Source organism: Pithys albifrons, chromosome 18, assembly GCF_047495875.1.
Source record: "Pithys albifrons albifrons isolate INPA30051 chromosome 18, PitAlb_v1, whole genome shotgun sequence".
NCBI classification, from domain to species: Eukaryota; Metazoa; Chordata; class Aves; order Passeriformes; family Thamnophilidae; genus Pithys; species Pithys albifrons.
In genome coordinates this window covers 4,166,338-4,192,674 of record NC_092475.1, presented here as the reverse complement: position 1 = coordinate 4,192,674, position 26,337 = coordinate 4,166,338, and the positions used below count along the sequence as shown (strand labels likewise).

General features: G+C 47.9%; 1 protein-coding gene across 3 annotated transcripts in view; it reads right to left on the bottom strand.

Moving 5' to 3' along the window:
• Nucleotides 1–26,337, bottom strand: part of LAMA5 (laminin subunit alpha 5) — an 87,250-nt gene that overhangs the window by 49,258 nt on the left and 11,655 nt on the right. For all 3 annotated transcript variants that reach the window (XM_071572980.1, XM_071572979.1, XM_071572981.1), the window contains one exon: nt 1,284–1,401. In XM_071572980.1, coding sequence (XP_071429081.1) covers nt 1,284–1,401 — 118 coding nt within the window. The remainder of the gene's footprint in view (nt 1–1,283; nt 1,402–26,337) is intronic.

Below are 26,337 nucleotides of genomic sequence, written 5' to 3'. Positions count from 1 at the left end.
TCTGGCAGGTTTTGGAGCAGCCACCTCTTTTATTTCCATGGGAATTTTCCACAGGGCTGTGTCACTGCATGTCACTTCTCCAGGGGGGTGGTAACAGGGCCTGATGTTGTAGGAGGAAAGAGGACTCCAGATGTTGCAGCTTTGCCACTACACACAGTAACAAGCCAGAGGGGCAAGAGCTCCCAATGCAGCCCCAGACCATGCAACAACACAACTGTAATAGGTCCCAAGAGACACTTCAGAGCTTGTAGATAAATTCTCAGAGAATATAAAAAATAAGCAAAGCAGGAATTTGACAGCAGTAATTCCCCACTAGCACAGAGCAGAGAGGAAAACATCTGCATTGGAGAGGAGCTGCCATGCTAATGCAACACAGCAGTAACAAGTCTGCAGCTCTTTCTTGCACAATAAGGGTCCAGAAATCCAAAGCACAGGCTGACAGGTAAGCCAGAAATATGAGGCTTCAAGGACAACCCAGGGCAAGGCCTCTGAGTGCTCCCAGGTCCTTCCTTGCCAGGTTTTAAGCTCTGGCTATAGATCTTAACTCACATCTTCTCCCAATTACCGTCACTGCTTCTGCGAGGAGCTGGTGGTTAACAAGTTACTCAGCATCCAACCACCCCACAGACCCTCAGGGAGAAGAGTTTTGTAGAACCAGCTGTTTCTTAAGATTTTAATCAGAGAAAGGGGAAGCCAAATGCACAGACTGGATCTCTGCAGCCATCCTTTCCAGCCAGCTGTCTCTGATCCCACCTCACACACTGGCAAAGCAGCAGTTCCCTGTCCTACACAGGCTGTACCCAAGCACAAGGGGCAGTTTTTGGCTTCCAGACTCTTCTGTGACAGCAGTCACTTGGAAGCAAACTCTGGGTTTGCTTCTGGATAAGGGCTGGAATTCCCCAGTCTGGTATAGTACAGAGCAGACAAAGAGGGCAGGGAGGAGATGATAAGTTTCTCATTTCCAGACCCAGATCAGCAATGCCCAACTATTGACACTGGTGCCAACTCTGGCATCCCCATAGATCTGGGTGGGCACCAATGACAATACTTTAAAAAATACACTTAGTTCTAGACAGTAAAAACATTCTCCTGCCCTTAGGAGCATCTAAGCTTCAACTCTTAAAGCCTTATTGGGCAACAGAAACACAGGATGTGCTGCATCACAGCAATGACACAGAAACAGCTCCAAACCCAGCCCTGTTACTTGCACAAAGAGCCATCTTCACCACAGCCTCACTACCTGGCACTAAGCTGCAGCTCTCTTGCAACACTGAAATACTTACAGGCAAAGTACTGCCAGGGCTCATAGGTAAGGCCGAAATCAGTCGATCGCTCCAGCACCCAGAGGTCAGGACGGGGGGAATTGGCAAATTTGATCAGGACATATGCCACGTGGAAGAGCTGAAAGAAAGGAACACAGAGTCAGTCAGCTGCTTGAGGCATCAGAATCATGGAGAGCTTAGTGGGATCCAAGTGGAATAAATGAGGTGGAACATTGGAGATCCTGTTGATCACAAGCAGCCTGTGGAGCAAAATCCTCCATATCTAAAAGGTGGTGATACAACAGGGCTGCTGGAGGAAGGCAGATTAGGCAGCTCAGCTCCCACTGTGTGCAAACAAAGCACAGACTTTGTGGCTGCAGGTTGTACTGGGTGACACCTCAGACTTAGCCTTGACCTAAGCAGGCAGTGCTATAAACCAGCTATGATGCTGTTCTGGGAGACTTGGCTTTTGGGCTGTTCTTGAGGTAACAGATGACACACTGGCCTGCCACACTGGCCTGCAACACCTTGCACACAATGCTACTAAATCATCCTTTTTTTTTTTTTGAGGCATTCCACTTGGCAGCCCTGCTTCACCCACATAACTTGTGTTTTGAACCTGGTTGCAGAAAAGCCCCAGCACAGCTCCTCTTCCCCTGGTGCCACCGAGAAGGGACAGCAGGAGACCCACTTGGCTTCAGCACAGCCCCAACTGGGCTGCTCCCATTTGTCTGCACACTGACATGTGCACACACACTCCTGCCAAGTGTAAAACAAACGTACTCTTTAAAGAGCTAAAAAGTCAGGGCTAGAGAGAAACAAAAGCCCCAGCAGAATTTCCCTTCTCCGGCTGGCACCGGCTCGCTCCAAGAATCCCCACTCCATCATCCTGTCACAGAGTGATATTTAAAGGCAAATAAAATTCTCTTATCAGAGAAAATTCCTAACGTCAAAAACAACCCAAAAGGGAGTTTAGTGCTTGAAAGGCAGAGATTTATAGCTCAGGAGTCCTTCCCCATGCAGAGCTGGAACTGCATGACCATATACCCCTCCAAGACTAACAGGTATCCAGAAGGACAGTTCTGCAAGGTGAGGAAAAGGAAGGCTCTGTGCCTGTCTCAGCCCACCTGTCCCAGCCATGACCAGTTGCAGGAGGGCCAGAACAGCAGCCACCACCTCAGCCCTGCCCTGGCCACACACATCGCTGAGCCAGAGGACAAATATTAATAATAACATGCCTCCAAAATAGTCCTGGCAATCCATAGAAGAATTTTTAAAGCCCAGAAGAAAAAAAGGAAGGGGCATTTAAATCTATCAAGCCATCCAAGAAGCAGATATCTTGTTATGGTCATTCAGATGAGGGGTTCAAGGGCTGGTGTGTGGGTATGGGAGGAAGGGGACAGACTTGCACCAGTTCACTTTCCCCCTCAGCAGGACATACAGAAATAAACCTCCTCAAGCTCCTGCCAAATGCTCCTCTGGCTCGCTCAGCCTCTCCTCCACTTACCAGGGATTGCTGTGGTTCCCACTGCAGGCTGGTGGCACCTCAAATCACACCTGGGTGTAGGCTAAGGGGGCTTGAGAGAGGTGCTCAGGGGGAGTGAAGTAGATCCAGGTGGGAAATCCATATGACCATGAAGCACAGCAGGTCAGAGGCTGTTCTCCAGCTGGGAATGGGCAGGAAGGTGGGATTTGTCACCTCTCAGGGTTTGCACTGGTAAGGACTGGTGCCATCCAGAATGAAGAAACCAGAGCAGTTACTCAGCACAGTTCCCTGCTGCCAAAAGATTTGCAAACCCAAGCAAGGTGGAAATACATATGCTTTTCAAGTTGGTAAAAACTGAGGGAAAACAGACTTAATGCTGCTCTAATTCCCCTCTGCAACTTCTATGTGTTTTCAAGGCATACAGGACTAAGCTTTTTGGGAGGAACAGTGTTTTCTGCCCACCTACCCTCTCAGCAAAGCTGTTATTCGATAGTGAAACCCAAGAGACTTCAGCTCAGACAGCTGCTTTCTCTGCAGGACCAGTTCTCACAGCTAAACATCTGCCTCTTGGCATGGGAACAGGGCTGAGCACCAGCCTGTGAAGTTACACCTTCCCTCCACTGTAAACCCTCCTCCAGCTTTATTCTGCAGGGAATAAATTAATGTTCCTGCTGGAATCTACCATTGCCTTTAGCTGGACAAAATTCCCTGCAGCTTCAGAGTGCCTTTACATGTTCTGGCCTCAGGCACTGGGGGAGCCTCTGCTCTGAATGAACAGCAAACACAAATTTAGAAATGTGAAGTGCATCCCTCTCTTCTGCATTTCTTTTTGCAAAGCCAGCTACAAGTTTATAGTCAATAAATCCCAAGAAGTTTCTGGGGGGAGGGGTCCTCCTTACTGTCCAGTTTTATGCTGGAAAGAAATGTTCTAATTAAATGTCCTTGAGTCCAAACTCCTTGCACGTCTCCAGTTCTCAGAAGTCCCCTCCCTCTGGAGATCATGGATTACCAGCCATGTCAAATTGGTGCAGCTTTTGCACAGACACTGAAACTTGGCACAAAACCAAGTCTTGAGCTCAGTGATTCACAAAATGAAAATAACAGCCAGAAAAAGAACTCAGTGCTGGTGGTTGCAAGGCCTGGTTTAAGTGCCCCTGGGGCAGGGAGAGGCAGGTTTGGGCAGCCACAGCCTCCTGACCCATCCGAGCCCTCTCCAGCTGAAAGAGGATGATGATGTAGATGGTCTCAGTCATGGGTGACACATACACACAGTGGGCATTGCAGAGAAGTGTGTCTGTGCTTGCTGGGAACTCCCTGAAAAGCCAGTCCCAGCCCCACTGGCATGGTTAGATGTCCAAGACCAGGGCTAGCACACTTTTAACCTTTTTTTATTGCTTGCTACTTCTGGATCAGCTGCAGTACCTCAGCTGAAGCCCAGTGCAGATACTCTCAAAGCTAAGTGCAATTCCTCTTTCCATACCCAAGCCCATCACTAGCCCTGCTCTGTGCTGCTGGCCTGCTGCTGAATTTTATTCCAGGCATGACTGCAACTTTAGGACACAAAGAAGGCACCCACCACTGCACAACCACTCCCCCCCAGCTGGAAGGATTAGGGTCATTCCTAATGGAGCACAGAAAATATTCACGAGTCTGTGACCACAGTGAACCCAAACCTGGAACAGGACCCACATCTGATATTCAGGGGAATTTCTGTCAAGTCTGGTGAGTCTCCTGTCCCTCCATCCAACATCCTTATCTTGCAGAACATCAGAGCCTTCCGGAAAAAATAAGGGCAGATTGCCTGGTTCAAGTGCATCTGCTGAGAAAACTCAGAGAGAGAAGCAAAGATGGAGAAGTAGCTCTAAAAATAGAGCTGGCAGAAAAGCCAGACTTTTCATTCCATGTTTAGTTCCAGTACAGTTCTGCCCAACCAATATTGCTAGAGAAATGGTTGGGGTTTTTTCCAAAGCCTTTTTTTAGCTCCTATTATCAGTCAGATGAATAAAAACCTCTATTCTCCCAGCTGCTTGGGCCATTTTTTTCCCTTCTTCATGGAGAAAGGAGGTAAAGCACCAGACTTGAGGCACACACTTGTCTCCAGGCACACAGATTCCTTGCTCTCCACACCTCTGAAAGTATGCCTGGGATTTCATGAAACGAGACTTCAGCCAGGAAATTCTGACAGCATTTTAATTAGCAACCAGATTTCTTTGAAAATAGTAACATCCCCACATCCAGCTGATGTTGCTGTTAGTGGTTTAGAAGCAAGTTTCCTTAGTAACTATCACTTGCAGTCATTTGCAGCCACCTCAGTGCCTGGAAAAATGGAGAAAGTGCAGGAACCAAGAGGGGAAGATGGAGATGAGCACACTTCCTCCCTCTCCCACGCTCCATCCCTTTGTATCTTTGGATGGTAGGAAGCTTTTTACAGCACCAAAATCCCATGAAAATAAAATTCTGATCACTGCCCAGTGTGACAGTGCAAAGACTTGAAGAGCAAAAGCAGATTCCAGAGAGACAAAAGAAACTCAGCTGCTTTTGGAGCAGCACATTCTCTGTCCATTCATTCACCATCCTCCTGTGTAAGCAGCACACAATGACAAACCTGCACATTTCTCCTCTATTCTCTCCTTTGAGATGTTGATTTCAGTTTTCCAGCTCTGGGAGGCACATGTGACACCACAACAAGCTGGACCAGCCCTATCCTGTGCTCCTTTGGTGAGGGAATTCTGGTGAAGTCTCACTGATACTTCCAAGGCACCAAAAAGCCACACAGTAACATTCAATAAGCAAGATGGCAGATGTCAGAGCCTGGATGGGTTTATCAGTCCAAAGCAGCAGGGAAAAGCAGCTCTCTGGGAGCACAGGTCACCTCTGTCCACAGGCTGGTCACCAGCATTTGGGCAAGTGGCTGTTCAGCTGCCATGAGCTCTGTCAGGCTTAGAAACACCCAGCAGTGCTGGCACCACCCCAGTGGCAGAAGCTAAAGCTAACAGGAGATCAAGCCTCTTTGTGCACCTTTTATCCCCACAAACAAGTATGTGGAAGGCAGAAAAACCCCTGAAAGGCAGAGAGCTTCTGACTCACTTTCAGTTTCTCTAGCTCAGTGATCTGCCCCTTTTGCATCCTTTGCCTGTAATCATTGATTCTCATGGAAGCAATGGATTTACTCATTAACAACTGACTGTCCTCCTGCTGAGCTTCTCCTGTCCTACAGCAGATTTATTTCTCCCCAGCCCATCCATCAGAATCCTTTATTAAAATCTCTCACATTTAGCTACGGGCAAGTGTGTGCCTACCTTTTATTTCCAACTACTTCAACACTTCTAGGCAGCAAAAAAAATGTGCTTCCCCTCCATGCAGGCATGGCTTTTCATCCAGTGTTTTTTTATAAAATACTCAAGTCCCTGAGAGCAAACAACAACCCTCAATGCCAAAAAAAAAAAGTATAAAATTCAGTGTTTGAAAGAGAGGTGTGGTACTGAAACACACTTTGCCCTCATTTTGCACTTTTGTTCATAGCACCTCCTGTCTCTTTCTCACACATTTGTGTGTCAAGTCCTTGCTCCTAAAAAATGATGGTTTTCCAAGTTATTCATGCAGGGCTAGAGGGTACTGAATAAGAAGGATCCCTATGCTTATAGGGCAAGATTTTGATTGCCAAGCTTTAGAAACAACTACCCATCCCTTTCATTTTCTGCAGCGTCCATTGCAACTCCTTGTGCTCCTGCTCTGAAACCCTTCAAGGTGCCCCACATCCCTCAGAGAAACCAGAACTGTCTGTAAGCAGGTGGGTTAGCTTTTCTCTTCCTCCAGAAAGTCTGGGACAAGGCAGAGGCTTGAGGGAAGCAGAGCCCAGAGCTGCTCCAGGAGGTGACAGCCAGTCCCTGTCCAGCCCAGGACACAGGTCACAGAGCCAGAGCCCAGCACAGACCTGAGAGGTGACAGGACAGAGCTGCAAAGTGGCAGCTATTAATCATCTCTGCAGGGCTGGGGAGAGAGACAAGCCCTGAAACACGAGGCATAGGTAGGGGACTCATTTCTGCACCAATCTGTTCTCAAATTTTTCCTCTCAAAACTTATATTGAGAGAGATCAAAGAAAACACTCACCAGGAAAACACAGATTCAGAACTATCAGCCAGCATGAAACCTGCTCAGTGTCATAACAAGCAGCAACAGCAACCCAGTGCTTTATGATGTTATTTTCTAAACAGCGCCTGTTCCCTTCCTAAGCAGCTTGGCGAAGGTGAACAGCTGATTGAGCATTTTACACAAAGGATTTTTTATTTAAGTGCCACTTCTGAGAAGGATTTGGCTCATTCGCTGATTTCACACACAGCACTGCTTTATCTTCTCAGCATCCTCCTGTGCGAGCTGTCCTTGCCTTGCCAGCACTAGCCACACCTCCTGCCAAAAATCCTTGGGGGACCAAATCTGTGGCACTTGGCACACAGCAGGGCAGAGCAGTGCCACCACTGGTGGCCTGCACAGCACTGAACTGAAGATTTGGGTAGCTGAGGGTTAGATATGACCTCCAACAAAGCAGCAAGAGCCTGATTCGCAGCAGGTTCAGCCAGCTGGCACTAAGGAGAGGCACAGAGCAGCATGGGCAGGACACAGGGTTTGGGGAGCATCCCATTAAATCCTTGCCTGCCTGGAGCTGCAAATAGCAAGTGCTACAGAGCTACAGGTGCTGCCTTTAGGGATGCCCAGACACCAACCTGTACACACTCAAACACAAGCCTGTGCTTAAATTCAAGTGTCACTGCAGCCAGACATGCTGGAGGTGGGCAGACGTAACCAGAGGCATCTCAGCAGAGCAAAATGGGTGATTGATGATGGGTTTGAGGACAAAAAAACCCCACACTGTTCTCAAGGCTGATTTTCCAAGGCCCTTAATTCTTCATTCTCCTCCCTTGAACTAACTGGAGTTTGAGACTAATTTTAGCATACTGAGACTATAGCAGTAAAAACTCTAGTAATCCCAAAACAAACAGAAAAAAGTGCTTTCCTATAAATAGTAAAACCAGGGAGTTCCTGCTTGCTAATGCTAACTGGTGTGCTTGCATCCTAAACCTGAAACCTGTAAGAAAAAGCCTGATTTGAGGGATGTCACCCAACTGCAGTTACTTGAGACAGCAAGAAGGAACAGTCTCTTCAGCAAGCTGCCACTTCACACACAGGGAGGGTAGGGGTTTTTTTTGTAATTAATGGGAAAGAACTGACTCAGTTTTTAATGCTAGATAGACTTTGAAAGGAAATAAAAGTCTCCTTGGGGTGCACTATCCTACCATAGCAAATTTTAGACAAGGAACACATCTCTCTCTGTCCTGGAAGGACAGGACCCTGTGCCCAGGATGAAGGGCTCAGACCCTCACAGGAAGCTCCAGCATGGCACTGCTCTGCAAATCAACCTTTCAAATCCACTTTACTCTGCATCCTTCTGGATCATTCTCCAATTCCCCTGCTCACAAGGACAACATTCCTCAAAAGAGTGGCTGATCCCAGTGCTGCCTTTGCTCAAGGAATAATCTTATACTGGTATTTCAAGGACATCAACTGGTTGCTTTGTGAAGAAGACTCAAAGAACAAACAGCAGACACGCATGAAGGAAAGGATGGCACTGCCACAAACTCTCCCAAAATGGCTGAAAACCAAAACCAAGTCTATCCATTACTTCTTGCTGTGGCATGGGGAAAAGGTGCAACTTTAGAGAAAAACCTGTCCCTCTTCTCTTCCCCAGTGACTGGCCATCACTGCACAGCAAGCACTAGGACAGCTGCGAGGAGAGCCCAGTTCAGGCCCTTCCTACTGCCAAACTGTCCCAGCAGCTCTGGATATGGTCTGCAAGGTCTCTCTGGGCATCAGTTCCCAGGACAAAGAGAGAATGGGCTCCAAGTCAAGAGCTGCAATACTTTTAGCAACAACATCACTGCCTGGTACCTCCTGTTTATCAAGGCACAGTCTAACAGAGAAGAAACTACGACCTTGAGCACAAGAAACCCATTCAAAGTCCGTGTTCATCCCTCTACCAGCCAATGACATCGCTGCAGTGAGAGGACTTCAAGTCTGTCAGTGGGAGCCCAGCGCTGCTGCTCATCTGTCTCATTTCCTCTGAGAATAATTTAACAGCTCCCAGTTAATTTGGTTAACTGTTCACCAGCTGCAATGTGTGCTGAGATGCAGAGAACAGTGTCCACAGTCACGGATTGTTTGCTTTTAAAACATATAGAAGGAATCCGTGACTTTGGCAGCGATCATGATGAAACCAAGTCATTAAATCCTGGCACATTCCAGACCCAGATGTATGGGCACAGCTGTGAGAAAGCACAGGCCCAGCAGAGCTCAGAGACTCTGGTGGGCTTGGCTGCTCCAGGCTCTGCCCATGCCACAGCCCCTTCTCCATGAGTCCTCCTGGAAAGAGGCAGAGGGGCTTGTTCTGCACAGCTCCTCCAACCCACAACACAGCTTGCAAGATGCAAACCATTTGTGTCCTTATAAATAAAAGTCCAGGCAAAGCCTCAATGGATCTGTGAGTGGAGTTGCCTCCCCCAGAGCCAAAGCTCCCACACAACCAAGCAGGAATTTCAGCGTGCATTGGGCCAAAATTCCTCCACTTCCTCCAAACAGCTCCTCACTGAAAAATCTGGCCTGACCTTTCATACCACTTCATTTCATCTGCTCTGCAATTAAAAAGCAACACAGACTGGACATCAATTTTTGACAATTTTGGTATAAAAGCAGCGTGGGCTGCTGAAGATTTGGGAGTGCTGAGGTAAATCTGTGCGTGGCAGAGTATGTGGCACCCACATGGTACTGGTGATATCTAAGCTCAGCAAACATTGTCTGTAGGTAAATCACACCCCCACAAAGATGGGGAGCCTACCAATGTGGAACCCCACAGGCATTTCATGCCAAGCATAGAAATTGGCACAGTCAGAAAGAGTCTACCTGGTTCTCAGTTCTGAGAACTGAGGCCCTGAGAGATGTAATACTTACCAATCTTCAAAATCACCCCTCAAGAAAGAATTTTTATTTGAATGTGTCTTAAATCCCCTGGAGCCAGCGTGACCCTGCAACCAGTTCCGTAGCTCACTGTATCTCCCAGTTATCACTCTGCCTTCAACACCTCCCAAACCCAGGGAGTCAGAGAGAGAAACCCGCAATGGAGACAAGAGGGAGACCTCTCTCCATTGGGGTAATAAATCCCTAATGATATAATGCTGACTTCCCAACAAGCTGGGGGGGAAGGTGGAACATCAAGGAAAAATGCACAGTGATGAACTTCTCATTGCAGAAGTGTCGGACATCACAAGATGGATTAATGGAACAAGAATGCAAGGGAGGAAAAGCTGAGGAGGGTATGTGAGAAACCTTTTGATTTAGGCCAGGTATTAAGAGCAAAACCCTTTAAATGGACTAATACAGAAAAGAAATTAAAATTCAGTGAAGTAACACACATGTCATACAGCTCTAAGCATAATGAACTTGCATCTAAACAGGTGTTCCAAGTTAAACTAAAAGCTGTTTCAGGTACACCACAAACCAAGCTGACTGTGCAGAGTAGCTGGTGGGAAAAATAATCATCCTGACTGACCAAAAGTTCAAACCTCCTTGAACTTTCCAGTCTGCCAGTTCACTCGTATTCTCTGAAGTGCATTATCTCTGCTAGCAGGGTTTACTCCAGCCTTTTATTGTTGTCTTATCTCCAGCCTCTTCCTGGCCCAGGTTCAAAAAGAACATTGAGCATCACAGAACAACATGAATGAGCTAAGAAAAAAATATACATGAACACCCAGTCCAAACTCTTTGTCAGCTTGGCTACCCAGCACATTCATGGAGGCAGGATGGTGTTTTGCTTGAAGAGATGAGGAGAAGCAGCAATCTCCCCTGGCTGATGAGGACAGGATAAGTACAAACCCCCCCCAGTGCCTTAAGCACAGCTCAGCAAAGCACTGGTCAAACCAGGCCAACCTATGTGTAGCCCATCACTAATCTCAAGCTAGTCAGCATCCACTGGATTCAAAGGAGGAGGAGAAAAGACAAATACACCTTGGCTACACTTGTACCAGGACTGCAAAACTTGGTCTACATGTTTGGGTATGATGGATTAACTAACTAAGCAGCCCATCTGCAATCCATGCTGCAACCCTTTTGGACAACAACCATGTAGCAGTTGATTCCTGCTGTTGCATCTGTGAGAGTGCACTGGGAAGCGTTTCTGAGGAGCTGGAGGAAACTTTCTCTGCTTGGCTGAGGAGATTATGTCCCAGAGAAAACTTTTTTTTTCATGGATGAAGTTCATTCATGACTAGTGGGAGAATACTCCATGCCTGTCAGAGCAGCAGGACAGATCCCAGGCAGCAGGCATCGCTCTCCCAACAGCACAGCAGAATGCACACATCCATAGGGGCACAGACAGCACTCAGGGATTTGTGAAATGTCCCAAAAGGCACCCAAGTTAGACCTCTTGGCAATGTGCAGGACAACATGTCCTGCAGCTCTTCTCATCTTCCAGTTAAAACAACAAAAAACCCCCAAGAAACCCAAGCCTGGTCCCAGCACCTCCCACACAGTCCAGTGAGTCACAGCTACACTAGAGCCCAGCCTGCTGCTGTGGGATTTTTGCACAAGTCTCTCTCTATCTGCCCAGGAAGAGCCTGGTTATGACACCAGAGGCTCCATTCGAGACAAATGTAATCTCCCAAGATAAGGCTTGTCTGTGGTGAAAGGAAATTGGCTGCTTTGTTTCAAACCAGAGCTCTCTTGTAAGTACCTTCCTGCATACCCTTCCATCTCCTCCCTAAGCTGCTCAGCCCCTGTGGGTCAGCTCTGGAGCCCAGGAATAAATCACTGGAGTGGGCTCCCTGCCAGCACAGCCAGCAGTGAGGGCTGCAGCCCTCTGTGCAACAGCCCTCCTTGGGACTGCCCTAACTGGGCCTTTTAGACTCACTTCACATTTCCAAAAGAGGCCACTGTTCCCCACCACTCTTTGCTCTCCGCAGAAAGCAAAGTCAGGAGCCCAATCAATCAAAGCCTGATGCTAACAAAGGCCAGGAACCAATTCCCCAAATGACTCACCAGGGGTTCCTGAAACCTAGATGTGCTGCAGGGTGTTCACCTACTCTGGCTACACTGAATTTCTCTTGAAAAGCAGCTTCGAGGTCATTGAGGCTATTCAAGTTTTAGGCTATTTTTAGGGCTCCAAATTATGTAGGGATATCCGGGAAGACTTCACAGATTTAGTCCCATTCCCACAGAGTTCAAGACTAAGTTGCTCACAAACTCATTTTATCCTCAAGGGTTTTTTCTTAATGTTTGGCTTATGCCCTCCTGCTTCTATTGGTATTTTAATTCTTTCTAAAAAACCTTATTAAACGTTATTTTAAAGGGGAAAATACGCTGCAGTCTCTGTGGGTGAAACATATTTTAAAGCATTTCCCATATTGGGAATGAAGGTTTAGAACATCTGAAAAGTCCCACCCTGCTTTTCCCATTAGGTTTGGACTGTTAGCACAGAAAATGTGTGAAGCAAAAAGGATGTCTATATTTAAAGGTATATAGGCAGGAGAGAGCACAACTGGTGAGTTAAGTTTCACTTAGCCTTTGTGGAGAGGGCAACTACAACACAAACAGCTGGTTACTTGCACAGCATTCCCATGGGTACCTGTGCCTCTTTACATCCCAAAAGACAAGGGACCACAGCAGAGGCCTGGGAGAAACCCCAGTTCTGTGGCTTAACCACCTTCCCATCCACTGGGCTACTCTTTCCTTTCCTGTCTGAGAAGTATTTCAGTTCCATGGTCCAGCTCTGCTCTTTCAGTCATCTCATCTCCCTGTGGTGCTCATACTGGCTCATTTTCCTCCAAATTCATATTCCTTCAAATCTTCCTTTTTTTTCCCCCTTTCACACTTTAAATTATCACCTACAGCATCAGCCACTGCTGTTCTGCTCTAAGGGCTCCTTCATGAGATTGCAACACCACTTTCATGAGCTGATTAGATCATATCTTGCTGTTACCATCAATGAGAGCTCCCTCTCTCTATCTCTGCTTTTTCCGAGTAGCAACTACAGAGGCAGATGCCCAAATTTATCCACTGTAACTCTGTGCACCTTCTTGACCAAAGAGGGAAACTATGTGCCAAACTTCAGCAATTTAATTGCCCAAAATTAGATGGAAGAAGTGCTACATGGTATCCTGTGAATGTCTAATTTGTGGGAATGCCCTGGCCATGCTGGCCAAGATCACTAGAAGCAAGCTGGAGCATCCTTGCTAGGAGCAAAGCCAACACTGGCAGAGGAGGGAATACTCCATGAAGCTGGAATTCACTCCTCCTCCTCTTAATCCAAAATAGCCCCATTGCTGGCTCATCAGCCTCAATCCAGAACTCGCTGCTCTGGGGTCAGATAAGGAGAAAGGAGTTGTAGGCTGGAGATGTGCTGTGAAGGCAGCAGCGTGTTGGCTGGAAGGTTAACACAAAGGGGCTGCTAAGGATTGCTGTGGAATTCTGCTCTGGGGCTTGGTTTTGAAGGCAGAACCAGACACCTGATTGTTGAATCTATAACCCAACAAAGTGACTGTGCACAGGCTGGGGACAGCTGATGTATGAAGGCAGGACCACAGCGACTGGTCCTGCTGCACCGAGAACAAACGATCCTAACTCACTTGTCTACAGCATATTATGTTTTGAAATATTTATTGCCTCCCAATTGGAAGAAAGAAACATTTCTCTCTCAGACATAATGAAGAACACATTTCCAGTACTTAACAGCTGGAAGCTGGAAAGGTGGCCAAAGAAAATCCCCAACTACTTTTTTTCCCCTTTTTAAGTAAGCATCTGCAAAACTCATTTCTGGGAAGAGGAGCCCTCTCAAAGAAACTCAAGGAAAGAGTAAATTAAACCTGGTCACAATTCAGAGGCAGGGGTTGATAAGATCATATTGTGAGTGTGATATCAACAACATGTTTTTTGTCTGCCCTGGCTGCTCAACTCCAGGAGGATGAAGAGAGGCTGTTTTTATTTAATGAAATGTAGTAACTCCTCCAGGCAGAGATTTTCAGTATGGTTTTGATCAGCCACTGAAATAACAGGGAATTTTTTCCTCTCCACCCCACACCTTTTCAGCTGGTACACCCTGGGCAATGGTGACATGTTCCTGTCTCCCCAGGATGGCAAGTGAGACCCTTTCACTCCCTCAGCTTCATGCTGTCCCTGGGACCAGCTCCTCCAGCCTAGGCTGGCATGAACACAGGGAATGACAAATGGCAGGCATGCTTGAAACAAAGCACTGCTTTCTCCAGGCCAGACCCTCACACCAACCCTTCCAGACCAGAGGACCCCAGTTCCTCTCCTTTCACTGTTACACCATTGATCCCTGCACCCTGAATGCACCTCAAGGTCTCGAGCCAGTCACTGATGATGCAGCAGGGCTACACAGTAGTTGCTGACACAGACCCATGTCCTTTGTCATGCTGAATCACAGCAAAGATGGAGCCAGGCTGCTCAAACCTGCCTCCACTCCAGGTAAAGAGGCTACAGTAGGTCCTGCCAGGACAGTGCTCCTTGCCTTCAACACCTCAGGAAATGCCTGCTCTGGATGCACCAGTTGCATTTCCCAGAAGTGTAAGAAGCAACAAGAATGTAACTGCTCCACTTTGGATGCCATGTCTGGGAAAATGTTTCTTCCTTAAGTTTTATGACAGGTTCGAATTCTTTCAGCGGGAGGACTAATGTGAGTTGTTTTTAAATAGGAGTTGTGTTATTGTAACCAATAACAGGAAATTAATGGCTCGCTATGTGGTGGGACACAGGGCAGGCCCCCTGGGGCAGGCTGCTGACTGCCCCCACCATGGCTGTATCCTGTGTGCCAGCTGTCACTGCTGGATGTGTAGCAGAGCCTGCAGAAAGCACCAGACACATCTCAAAGGATCAGCAGCAGGTATAAGGGAAGGGGGAAGGCAGAATCCAGAGTCAAAACCTTTCTAGGTCCCCCATCCAATGCACTTTGACCCCCTTAGCTGAGGGGCAACTGAAGACTAAAGCCTTTGTCTGGGTTTAGTACACCTACTCTTGAACACCAAAGACACTTCCAAAAGAGGAAATGTGCCACCTCCTCTGCCCTGGGGTCAGGCAAAGACAACTCCCTTCCCCCCCAGGTTGCTGGCTGCCATGTCCCAGCCACTGGAAGAAAAGATGCTTCTGGCAAATGCAAGGCTTTCTTTTTGAGAAGCAGAGTTAGCTCACGCTGTTCTCCAGTGTTATCTATCTCAGCATGCGATGGGACTGTGCCAGAACAAACAGCACATCAAATAAACAACACACTAAGACGAAGCACGCTGCAGACACGTGCGGTCACTCTGCGCTCCAGCCCCAGTGGCTCCCGTGGCTCAGACATCTGCAGTGGCTCCACTTTGCTTGCCATGCAGCCACAGTTTTCTCTGACCTGCCCCAGCACTGCCTTGGAGATTCTGTGCTGCCCAAAGCGGGTCTTGCTGATGACAGAGAAGTCCAGCCCAACTGCAACAGCTTCACTCCACTGAGGACTGATGCTTTCAACACAACTCCAGCTATCCTGGTTAGAAAGGTTTCAGCACACCCAACTGCAAACAATCCCACTGTAAGTGCTCCTGCTCAGTCAGCATCAAGCCAGCAGCAGCACAAATCCACCTGCTCAAATTTCTAACACCGAATCTCTGGCCAGGCACAGGAGGAAGCGGCGCAGCCCAGAATGTCTCCAGCCCATCGGTGTGTTCCAGGTCATGCTCCTGACCCAGATTCAAATCCGGGCGGTTTCTATTCGCAGTGCTCAGGGAGCTGTGCCATCGCCCTGGCCGTGCTGCCAGCGATGCACCTGTCAGCCCCTCTCCCTTTCAGCAACCTGACCCTGGGCAGCCACACCACAAATGCGCTCACATCCTGTCCCAGCCCTGGGGACACTGAACGGCACCAGGACTCGCTGCTGACTCGAAATTCAGATGTTGCGATGTGGGGAAAATAAACCCCCAAACCTTTCCAACACCAGCACCAAAGACGACATCCCAGCCTGCACAGCAGCTGTCTCATGTTTCCTCCTCCTTCCTGGTGGTGTACATACATGATAACTGATGGGTCCCACCATGGCAGAAATCCAAGCCCTTAACCTCACTCCCTGCCCAAAAAATAGCATCACTGGGAGGATTTACTATCCCTTGACACAAGTGAAAAGGACTGGAACTCACGTACTAGTTATGGACACAGCGTAAGCACAGGATTACAAATTCAGCATGCCCAGAACACCCAGTGCATGTCCTCAGTAGAGAGGTGTGGAACCACCAGCACCTCAGGCAGAGTGAGCTCATCTCCATCAGGCTCTGGGATTTGGTCTGCCATTTGTTCAGGCAGGGAGCAAGTAACCTTAAGGTGGGGAGGTGCACATTACCCTGCACAAGCTGCTGCACCAGAATCTGTGTTGCTCCTTGGAGAAAGAATCAAGGACACGACTGGTACTTTGGAGGTAGCAGTAGCAATGTAGCACAACATGATATTATGAGATCAACAAGAAGCTTTTAATGATCTGATGTGAATATCCCAAAGCACCTCTAGAGCAGCTGCAGAGAACAGCCACATAACTTCCATCTATCCTTTGCTAAACACTAAAGCTATTCTAGAGGCAGGGCCCTTGGGAGTGCAATTTAGCATTGAATACAGCACAGTGTGTAACAGCAACATAAACACCATGGGGTCTGCAGTAAGTGGCTACTGGGAAGAAGCAGGATCTCAGCAGGATGCACACTAACCTGAGCAGGTTTCACTCATGAGCTGTTAGACAGCTGTACTTCAGTCCAAGGGAGGCCACTGTACTGTACAGCCCTGCTCCCAAGGGGAGCTTTATAAATACTTTCCGCGATAAACATTTGTAAATAGTGTCTTTCAACATGTCTGATACCAGGTTCTTGATCTCCTATTTTCAAAAGAGTCATCATCTTCAAAGGAGGAGAGGCAAAGCCATTCATGCAAACAGGATAGCTACAAGCAATCCAGCTTGGCACTCGCCTCCAAAGCTGTTGACGTGGGTGTTTGTACTAGATGGTGTGTCTACCAGGCACAGCCAAAGCCTCCCCTGCAATGCCTCCCAGCACCGTTCCCAGGCACAGGGTACAGCGCCCTGACAGCCTCCAGAAACTGGATCTGACTGGGGAAACGTGATCACCTCCATTCCTCTGCTGCTGAGGGACAGGGGTCACATTCTGCCATGATCACAGCAAAGCAGACTGGCATCTGACATAGAGCCTCACGGGTCATGAAATCAATATACAGGCCACAGTAGTAATTTCGTCTCCTCTCCTCTTTGAAGAGTTCCCTCCCTTCCTTCTTCCCTGGCCACAAAGCCAAGCTCTGGGTGGTCCCTGCCAAGACTGTAAATTGACTTGTTGAAAGCCTTAGCAAAAGAAAGGTCAGATGCCTTATAAACTGAGCAGAACCCAGTGTTGTACAACTATTTTCATGTTAGTTGAAGGATATGCACATCCACACAGCTGCCTGCACTACAGCAGGCATCATATCTCATCCAGGTGCTCCCATGTTGCACAAGTTTCCCCTAAAACAGCACATGAAAATGCAATTCTTGATGCCACACCCCACACATACCTTTCCCTCTGGCTATGGAATTGGGCAAAGGTGGGGTGAGCTGTGGAGGTGCTGCCCATCATTAGGGATGGAAAACTCCCAGGGGTGAACCAAACATGTTGGGGAGTGGAGTTCAAACTTGGCACTCTCCATCTTAAGGGGTCAACAAGCCAGCAAGGTCCCTGTAAGGAGGAGACATAAACCCACCATCTTTCCTGCAGGTTCAGCCACAAAAGGACAACAGCACACCTATGGACACCCCTCTGCACACACACAGGGCTGATCCAGAGCCTGGCAGCTACCAGGAGGTGACTTCATGCTGGGAAGCCACAGCTGGATGAATGCTCACTGTTGAAAAGGGAAAGAAAACACAGAAGCAGCCACAAAACCCATATGAAACAGTGGTTTTCATGAGCTGGGCAGGACATCAACCACACTGTCCTACAGATAATGTCACACAGGACCAAAAGGCACCACAAGGTGTATGGGGCTGCACAGCCTGACTTGGCTGGAATCACTTCCCAGGGTCACAGCATCCTTATTCTGTTGGTTGGGAAAAAGGCCAAGGGGACAGAGAGCAGAGACAACATCACAGATACACCTGGCAGCAACCTGCAAGCCAGTTTTCAGTCCTTTTCTATGACCTGCCATCCACATGAGAGACTGCAACTCTGTTCTGCATTAACACGCTGCAAGTTCTACTGTCTCAGACCCTAGAAAGAGCAATTGCCCAGCAGAACCCCCCAACTGTCCAGCAAATTGGGAAAACCCAACTGTCCTACAGGTGCTCTTACTGCTCTCAGCGTTGCTCTTGCTGTACCCCACACAGCATCACTGCAGGGCAAACAGGCATTTACAGCTTGCTCAGCCCCTCCTGCTTCCCTGCTCCCACTGCCCAGCCCTGGGAAGGAACAGAGATAAGGGGAGTGCTACAGAAAACACAAGGGCTTAAGAAACCTCTGATTTAGTGGAGATAAGAGGTTTGGGTGAGTCAGTACACACCACTGAAATAAAGACCACTGCTGAAAGAAGGGTGGGCATAGCATATGAGATGGCATGTGCTCAGGGTGGGGGCATACCACAGGTATGTAATTTACTTCAGAGGTTTAAAACCAAGCACCTAAGCGATTATTGTACCATATTCTCATGGCACCACAGTCTGATGAAATATGTCCACCTTGGCCTTCATGGAAATGTTCCCCTGCAGATGGCTCGGGGATGCCAGAGCAGCCCAGGGTGTGCAGAGTGGGATCCCACAGCTCCACTGAGTGCCCTGCTCCTCTGCCCCCTGGCCTGGGCTAACACTCATGCATTTCAGACAAAAAGCAGCACTGGTGTAGACCAGCGGGGGTAAAGCTGCCTCCTCCCCCATCTGATGGTATATGAACCCAACCCCTCCAAAAGCTCACAACACACTGTTGTAGGTGCACAGACCTGCTATCAAAATAATTTGATAATGTGTCCCCCAGGCTGAAGAAGGCTAACAACAAAGTGGTGGGAGAAAGAAACAAGGAATTAACTGCACAGAAAAATCTGATCTCCAAACACCATGGGACTTGCTGTATGAAGCAGTCATTCCATCTCTACAGCAAGCACAAGCCTACTAGGGAGCCTACTAGAAATGGAACTGCAGCAACTGAGGCTCTGCTGGGTCCAAAGCAGCTCCTCTCCTACCCAGTAACTCTGAACCAAGCGTTTCAGCTGCCAGTCCCAGGGCTAACTTAATCCAGGAATAACAGCTCAGTGTAGCCCTTACTGTGAGCACACAGTTCCCCAGGCTCCTTAGTAAGACATATTAATTTTTCACACTGTTAAGGGGAAAGCAAACAGCTTAGACATTTCTGTTTCTACATTAGGCTCTCAAGCACATTTGCTGTATATCTTATCAGCACAGCTTCAGCAGCCTTTCTAAGCTGTTTCAAGACTTTGGCCTTCAGAAACCTGGAGAGGGGGGTGGAAAAACCCTCTATTCATACTTAGCAAAGCATAGCACATTTTCAAGGGGACATTCCTACCATCCAGAGCAAACAAATGTTCTCAACTGTACATTCTATGAGTTGTTTGAGTTGTAGCAAGTAATATCAATACAGGTTCACTGCACAAGGTATTTAAATATTCTTAGGAGTTCCTGGGCCAGTTTGAAATTGAAAGGGAGAAGCCAGACAAAAGAATACTTGTCTGTGCTTTAGACAGCTTGCAGGCTGGTTTTTACACCCAGACTTTTATAAGCACAGCTCTATCAGTCAGGACCACAAGCTTGTAGGGATGGGCTCTCCAGACCATGCTAGGAGCTGTGCAAATCTGACACCTGCCCCATGACCAGGCACCCCAGGCCCTGCAGTACTAAAAAAAAATTCTATAAAACAGCTAAAAATAAGACTCTTTTCAGTACTGCCAAAGCCTTGCTGATTTTCTAAGTTTGTTCAAGATGCCCTTGGCTAAATCATGGGCTGAAAAAAGAAACCCTTGAGTCCCTTTCCATAGGATACAAATAGGATTTTGTGCTTTAGACACTGGATGAGACTTGAAACAGCATCTGCTCTTTCTGTGGCCAATAGTAAATTAGATGCCTGTGACATTCCCAGAGCTTTCTGAGGGTCCTGGGCAGTGATGTAATGATCCCACCACAACACAGCAGGCATAGAGATACATGCCACCTGATCTGCCATGACGAACAGGAGCCAAATTTGTGTCTTCCAGGGCACAGTAAGCACAGGAAAGTGTCAGAGGACTAGCCCATCACAATAAGGGAGAGCTGCCTCACTCTCCCTACACAGCCCAACACCTCAGAGCCCTGGACATCACTACTTGGGCTACACCAAGGGGTTAAGCTCCAGACACTGCAATTCACTGCTTTCCTTGCCATTATCACTACAGCTCTGAATTTGTGACAAAAAGGCCTTTTGCAATCACGGCAGTGCTCAGGTGTTATTGAGCACATCCCTCAGCTACAACATGCTGAATGGTGCAGGGGAGGCCATCATCTTCACTACACAACTGAATTCTACTAAAAAACCCAAACCTGTTGCAAGCTCACCTATTTAACTCAGCCAAAAAACGCAAGACCAATTTTAGCCTTGACAAGGCACAACTTGCATGGCTGTGACACAGCAATTTCCCATCAAGGAGAAGATTTCAGACCCAGTCCATCTAACCCACCAGGTTCTTTTTTTTCTTGCATTTATGGGATTAAAAAAAAATCCCCATGTCATACACTTCATTTCCAGAGCTGCAGGAAATCCACCCAAGTCGCATGCCAGCTTCAGCTCCAAGGGTTTCCTTGGGCTGTTCTTTCAGTGACAAGGAGAACAAAGCAACCTTGGCAACTGGCCACGCTACAAGCAAATATTTCTCCCATTCCCTTGAATGAAGTGGATATCCTGTCACAAACCTGCGTGCATGGGAAGGGTGAGGAGGGGAAGGAAACGGAAGAGGACGAATTAGCTAAAAATTGGCACAACGTGAGAGGTCTCAGCTTGCCACCAGAACCCCTGAAAGGCTCCTCATTTTAAATGGCCAAATGCCAAAGCTGAGTGAGTCACTCAAACATCAGAGGAACCCCAAGCCCCCTGGCTCCGAAGAGCTGTACATCTAAATCCTTCCTTCGTTGGATTTGGAAGAGGATATGGATGCTCCAGCTCTGACACCTTATTTCTGTCTGCTTCTGAACCCAATATAGGAGGTGGCAAATGACACTTCCTTTCCACTCTCCATTCCCTGTCTTTCTCAATTTTCCATTCCCATGGTTGAGTGGTTTTATAAGGTTCCTTTCTGGACCACTGACTGAGAAGAGCCAGCGCCAAGAGGACTAGAGTGCCCCTTGCACCATGTGTTAGGTCTCTGCCCCAAACCCATCTGCACCCACCTTCCAGGCATTTCAGCACCATCACCTTTCTGCAACTCCTCTGCGTGGTCCCTGCAAGCCTTGACACCCCTGGGTATAAAGCTCTGGCTGTTAGCAGATTTGAACAAAGCCAATCCCAACATGTGCAAGCGGATTTATTCTTCTAAAAATCTGCATTACAACCATGCACTACGTTAGCATTTGTCAGCAAGTTTCCCCACCATGACAGTGCCATTCATGGCTGGGTTAGCTGACCCAACAGCAGCACATACCAGGGTCACAGCGGGATTAACATTCCCAAAGCACTGCTAACACCAGCAGAGATCTGTGGCTACAGTGTTTGTGTGGAGTTCTCGCTGCTGTTTGGACACATGGGGATCACAAGAACACGGGGTTTGTCCTCATGATCCCCCAAGGCCCCCTTGTAATTACAGCCCCCTTTACAGAGACTTGAAGCAAAGCTACTCCGAGGCAGAAAGCAACGACTGGTAAAGAAAATAAAAAAAGGAAACCTATCCTGGAGTCCAGCCAAAACCTTTGTGCCCACTAAGTTTGGGTGGATGTAGACTTTGCAAAAGCCTGGAAAAGGATTAAGGAACAGCTTTAGCAAACAGCCAGGATAACAACAGTGAAGTCATGATGAAGCCAGCGATAGAGATTTGTTTGCAGTCATGAGTCTGTGATTACAGTTTGCAACTATGTGCAAATACCAGAAAGCCATTCTTTTCCTCTTCCCATCAGGGCTTGGCATTGTGCACATTTAACTAGATCCAAGAGATGCCTACAGCAGCATGCCAGCTGGATTTTGGTCACAGGGCATGCTCCAGTCCACAGTGACGGGAACTTGTAGCAACCCACAAACAGAGCTCAGCTGAGTGTGTGAGGGAGAGCTCGGCAACAAAGCAGGCAGAGAAAGGAATGGGAAAGAGCAGCTTCAAAAAAAAATTGTGGCAACTCTCAGTTTGGCTGTTTGTTTGTCCCCTGCATGGGTTATGCAAACAACCACTGGTAAGACTCAGGATGCCAAAGAGAAAATCCAAAATGATTCTCAGGCAGAGCACACCAACTAGAGCGAGTTACACGCACAGGCTTTGACAGGAAATCTGCTCCATCAAAAATGCAGTTTTCAGCACACAGGTACAGGGAAAGAGACATCAGTGACATGCTCATCTTGTAGGACAAAGGCAACTTATTCTAAGGAAAGTTGTTCTAACTTCCAGATAATAACCATGTACACCATGCAACACAGACACTTATCCCTGCAACAGGAGCTCAGCTGGTTTAACCCTGCTGATAAGAGCCCCACTTCTCAAGGTAGATGCCACTGGGAACAAGAGGCATGACACTTCCTGCCCCACATGATCTCCCATGAATGTTTTGTTGTTTGACAGGAGGAAGAAGACAGGTAAACTACCATCCTAACACTGTCCTCCAGTTGCTCTGACTGACAAGCCAAGGCAAGTCTTGTTGCAGCAGCAATTGCTGGCCTATTACCTGCCCATCCTCTCTGCCAGAGCTGTTAGCCCAGAGCAGACCTGTCAGGAAGCAGCAAGTCTCAGTCCCTGCTGCTCCAGAGCCACCTGACAATCCAGCAGTGGCAGCACATCCAGTCTGCAACACACGCTTGCTGCCATCAAGTAGGCGATACCCAGTGCACCTAGAGAACATAAACCATCTCAGAAGGTGACCAAGAAGGGAATTAGATGCTGAGTCACCAAACTATACCAACAGCTCCACCTCTGCTCTCCCTGTCTCTGGCTGGTTGCCCTGCCAAAGCAGCGTGTGTGGGGCCAGGCTAGAGTTCCTGGAGGCAACAGGAACCATGGCTTCCTATGCTGCTCAAACAGGAGCTGGCACCATCCAGACCCACCTTCCACTAGCAGTGATCTCATGCTAACAAAGGTTTTTTATAGTCATGCTCAGCAAGTCCTTCTATGGAGAACAAAATAACACAATTCCTCTCATTCTTATCAGGATCTGGTGATCAAAGTAGTCCCAAATCAATGCCCCATCTTTGCCTTGTCCAGAGTAATCAAGGCCTTGTCCTCCTCCTCCTCCCTGAATCTCCCAGGACAACACATCCGTGTTCCAACCTCTCCTCTCTCACCATCCCCTCAGCACACCTCCAGAAGCAAAATCTCAGTTAGGAGGTCTGTGCAAAGATGCCACATTTTCCTAATGTGCTGCCACTGATCTTGAGTCCTCTCATAAGCCATTTATAAAGACCCTTCCAACCCATCACGCCAGTCATGTGCCCCTCACCTTGTGTCTTCCTACTGGTTCCCTTTTAATTTCTATCAAATGGGAAGCAATGTACTATTTATTGCACTACTTGGCATTACACATAGGAGGGGAGGTCTGGAATTTGAAGAGCACTGAATCCAGAAAACAGGAAACAGCTGAGGATCAAGGTTGGGCACAGCCTGGAGGGCCACATTTATGACTATAATAAAAGGATAAGGCAGAGATTAAAGCAAGGCTGAGCCATGCTTGGTAAAGCATCAAAAGAAAGGTGCAGGGGGCTAGAACAGGCTTGAAAGAACAGAGAAGCTGACTAGGCAGATGATCAGAAGTGTGTTTAGCATCCTCCCTGCCAGCCCAGTGGATCTGAGCCAGTACATAGCTGTGCCGGAGCTGCAGAGTGCAAGGACAGCTCCTGGAAACATGCCCCAGGAAGCAGGAAAAGCTCACTTGTGGGGCTTCTCATCTTGGTCAGGACAAGCGTCAAGACCTGAACTGTCTGTGCAATGCCACAGGATGAGCCTGTCTCCCAGTCCCTCAACAAGAGCAGGGCTGGCAGCAGCTCCAGGCTCACAGTCCTTGGCTTCAGCAGTGTGCACTCAGGTGTGTGCAGGACACGAATCCATGGACACCCAAGCACTCCAAGGGGCTGAGGGATGCTGTCACTCGCTGGAGGAAGATGATGGACAGAAGACAAGGGCTGCACAGGGCCAAGCCAAGAGTTTGATTCCAGAAATCACTCTCTTCTGCAACTGATATTGTACTCACTGGAGTGTGGTGCTGTGCAGGCTCCTGCACACAGGCTGTGCACAGAAAATGAGAGAGATGGATGCAGTATTTCCATTTCAGAGATGATACAATCCAAATCACAGAGAATTCTAACTCATTTGGATGCCAGCACACTCCGTGTCAGAGTTGTGAACCTCTCTGGTTCCACTGGGCACTATGGCCTTCCCAAAACACGGCCAGTAAGATCCTCCTGAAGGAAGAAAACTTCCCTGTGAACAGGGGCCTGACCCAGATGGTTCTGCTCTGTCTTAACTTGCCTGATATACCCACAAAAAGACCAGACAGCGCTGCCCCCCAGAGCACGTGTATCCACACACATTCACACCCAATTCAAGGCACACTCTTGTTTTCCAGCCCAGCCAAGCAGACACTTTCCAGGAGAACAGCAAGAAATTACAAGGCTTGCCTTCCAGCTATTCACTACAAACTAAAGCCTCCCATACGCCAGCTTGCAGCTCTGCCTGACCTCTCCCCAGCGCTGCTCGCCCAGAGGCTTTTTCCTAATCTTTCAAGAATCCCAGGGAGCTGAGAAGGAAGGGACAGCCTGGAGGGAACAGTAGGAGGAGACTTCACCATCAGCCTTTGTTTCTCATCACACCAAAATTAAAAATAGGCAACAATATCTAGTTAAAAACTACAGTGGAAATCTTGCATGCACTTCTTAGAAACAGTAATTATCCTTTCATCAGTCATTACCTGGAGCTGTTCTGAGTGGGGAGGCTGGGGCTTATTTTAACACCTGGTTCAGGTCTAGGCAGAGCAAGCACAGCCTCTGGGAAGATTATGCCGTTAAAGCACAAGGGTCATTTGTACAAGATGCAAAGGACAGGCAGAAACATCCTCCTTGGAGGCTACAAAAGCTGCCACAATGCTGAGTGACCTGCCCAGAGCCTCCTGCTCCTGTGCTCTTCTCTGTGCTCACAGCCTGACAGACCTCAGGAATCAAGTGTTACAAGCGAAATACCATTGCAGAAATATCATTGCAGCCCTGGAAGACTGATTTTAAGCAGTACTGGTTCACGACTTGAGTAAACATAACATACAATTAAATTCATGTGTCATTCATGGTTTACCTGCACACCTTTCCCCTTACAGCAACCTACAGCAGTAGTAACAAAGAGGAAAGAAGTTTCAGCCTTGGCTGGTCTGGATGGTGGAGTTTGGCATCTGGCTTGGCAAGGCTCTTTGCAAAAGAGAGGATGGTCTGCTCTTGCTGCCCGAGGAGACAGATCTCCACTTGATTAACAACCAGACACTCCCTTCCCGCTCACCTGAGCAGCTCCCACGCAGCCCTCGGAGCCAGGAATCTGGTGGGAGTTGGCAAATGGCACAGAGAGGTCGAGAAGTGCCAAGCCAAGGCAAAAATCTCCCTTTATCAGCACAAAAAATACCACTAAAAGAACCCATCTGCTGTTCTGGGTCACGGGAATTGCAATTTTGAAGAAAACAGAACAGCCTTCACAGCTAAGTTAATTTAAACAATAAAGGGGAAAATAAATTAGGAGAGAAGATCCATCCACTTGGGCTCGGTGCCAGCTCCCAGGGCTGCACGCTCCCACAGTCACACCTTTTCTGCTTTTCCCAGAAAAGCATTACAAATATGTACCCCACGTCCACTCCAAAGCCATGGCAAAGCTCAGCAGCACCAAACAGGCTCTCAGGTTAAATGGGAACCACAGACCATCTCAGATTGGGGAACTACAATTCTGAAGCCTGTAAACAAATGAAGATCTTGATCTACTTTTGAAGGATTTTATGGCAATTGCAGAGGACTCTACACAAGAGAAGAAACCATAGGCTCAGCTGTTCAAAGTAAAAAGGATTTCTGCTCAGCCTACTTACCATGATTTTTAATACTGCTTTTGCTCCAAGAGCTGGAGAACAATTTGGAGAAAGAACGTCTTTGTTAGAGATTTTACGCCCCAGCCTTTTATTTAAGGTGCAAAAGCTCACAATAAATGTCACCAAGCCCTCCTACCCCTTTCCCACAGCAGTGTCCCAGCACAGTGAAGACCAAGTAGTCTTTAACAGTAAGAGAACTCCAGAAAAGTAAAAACCACGTACAAAAAAGAAAATAAATCTTACATCTTCACCCATTCTCGCAATG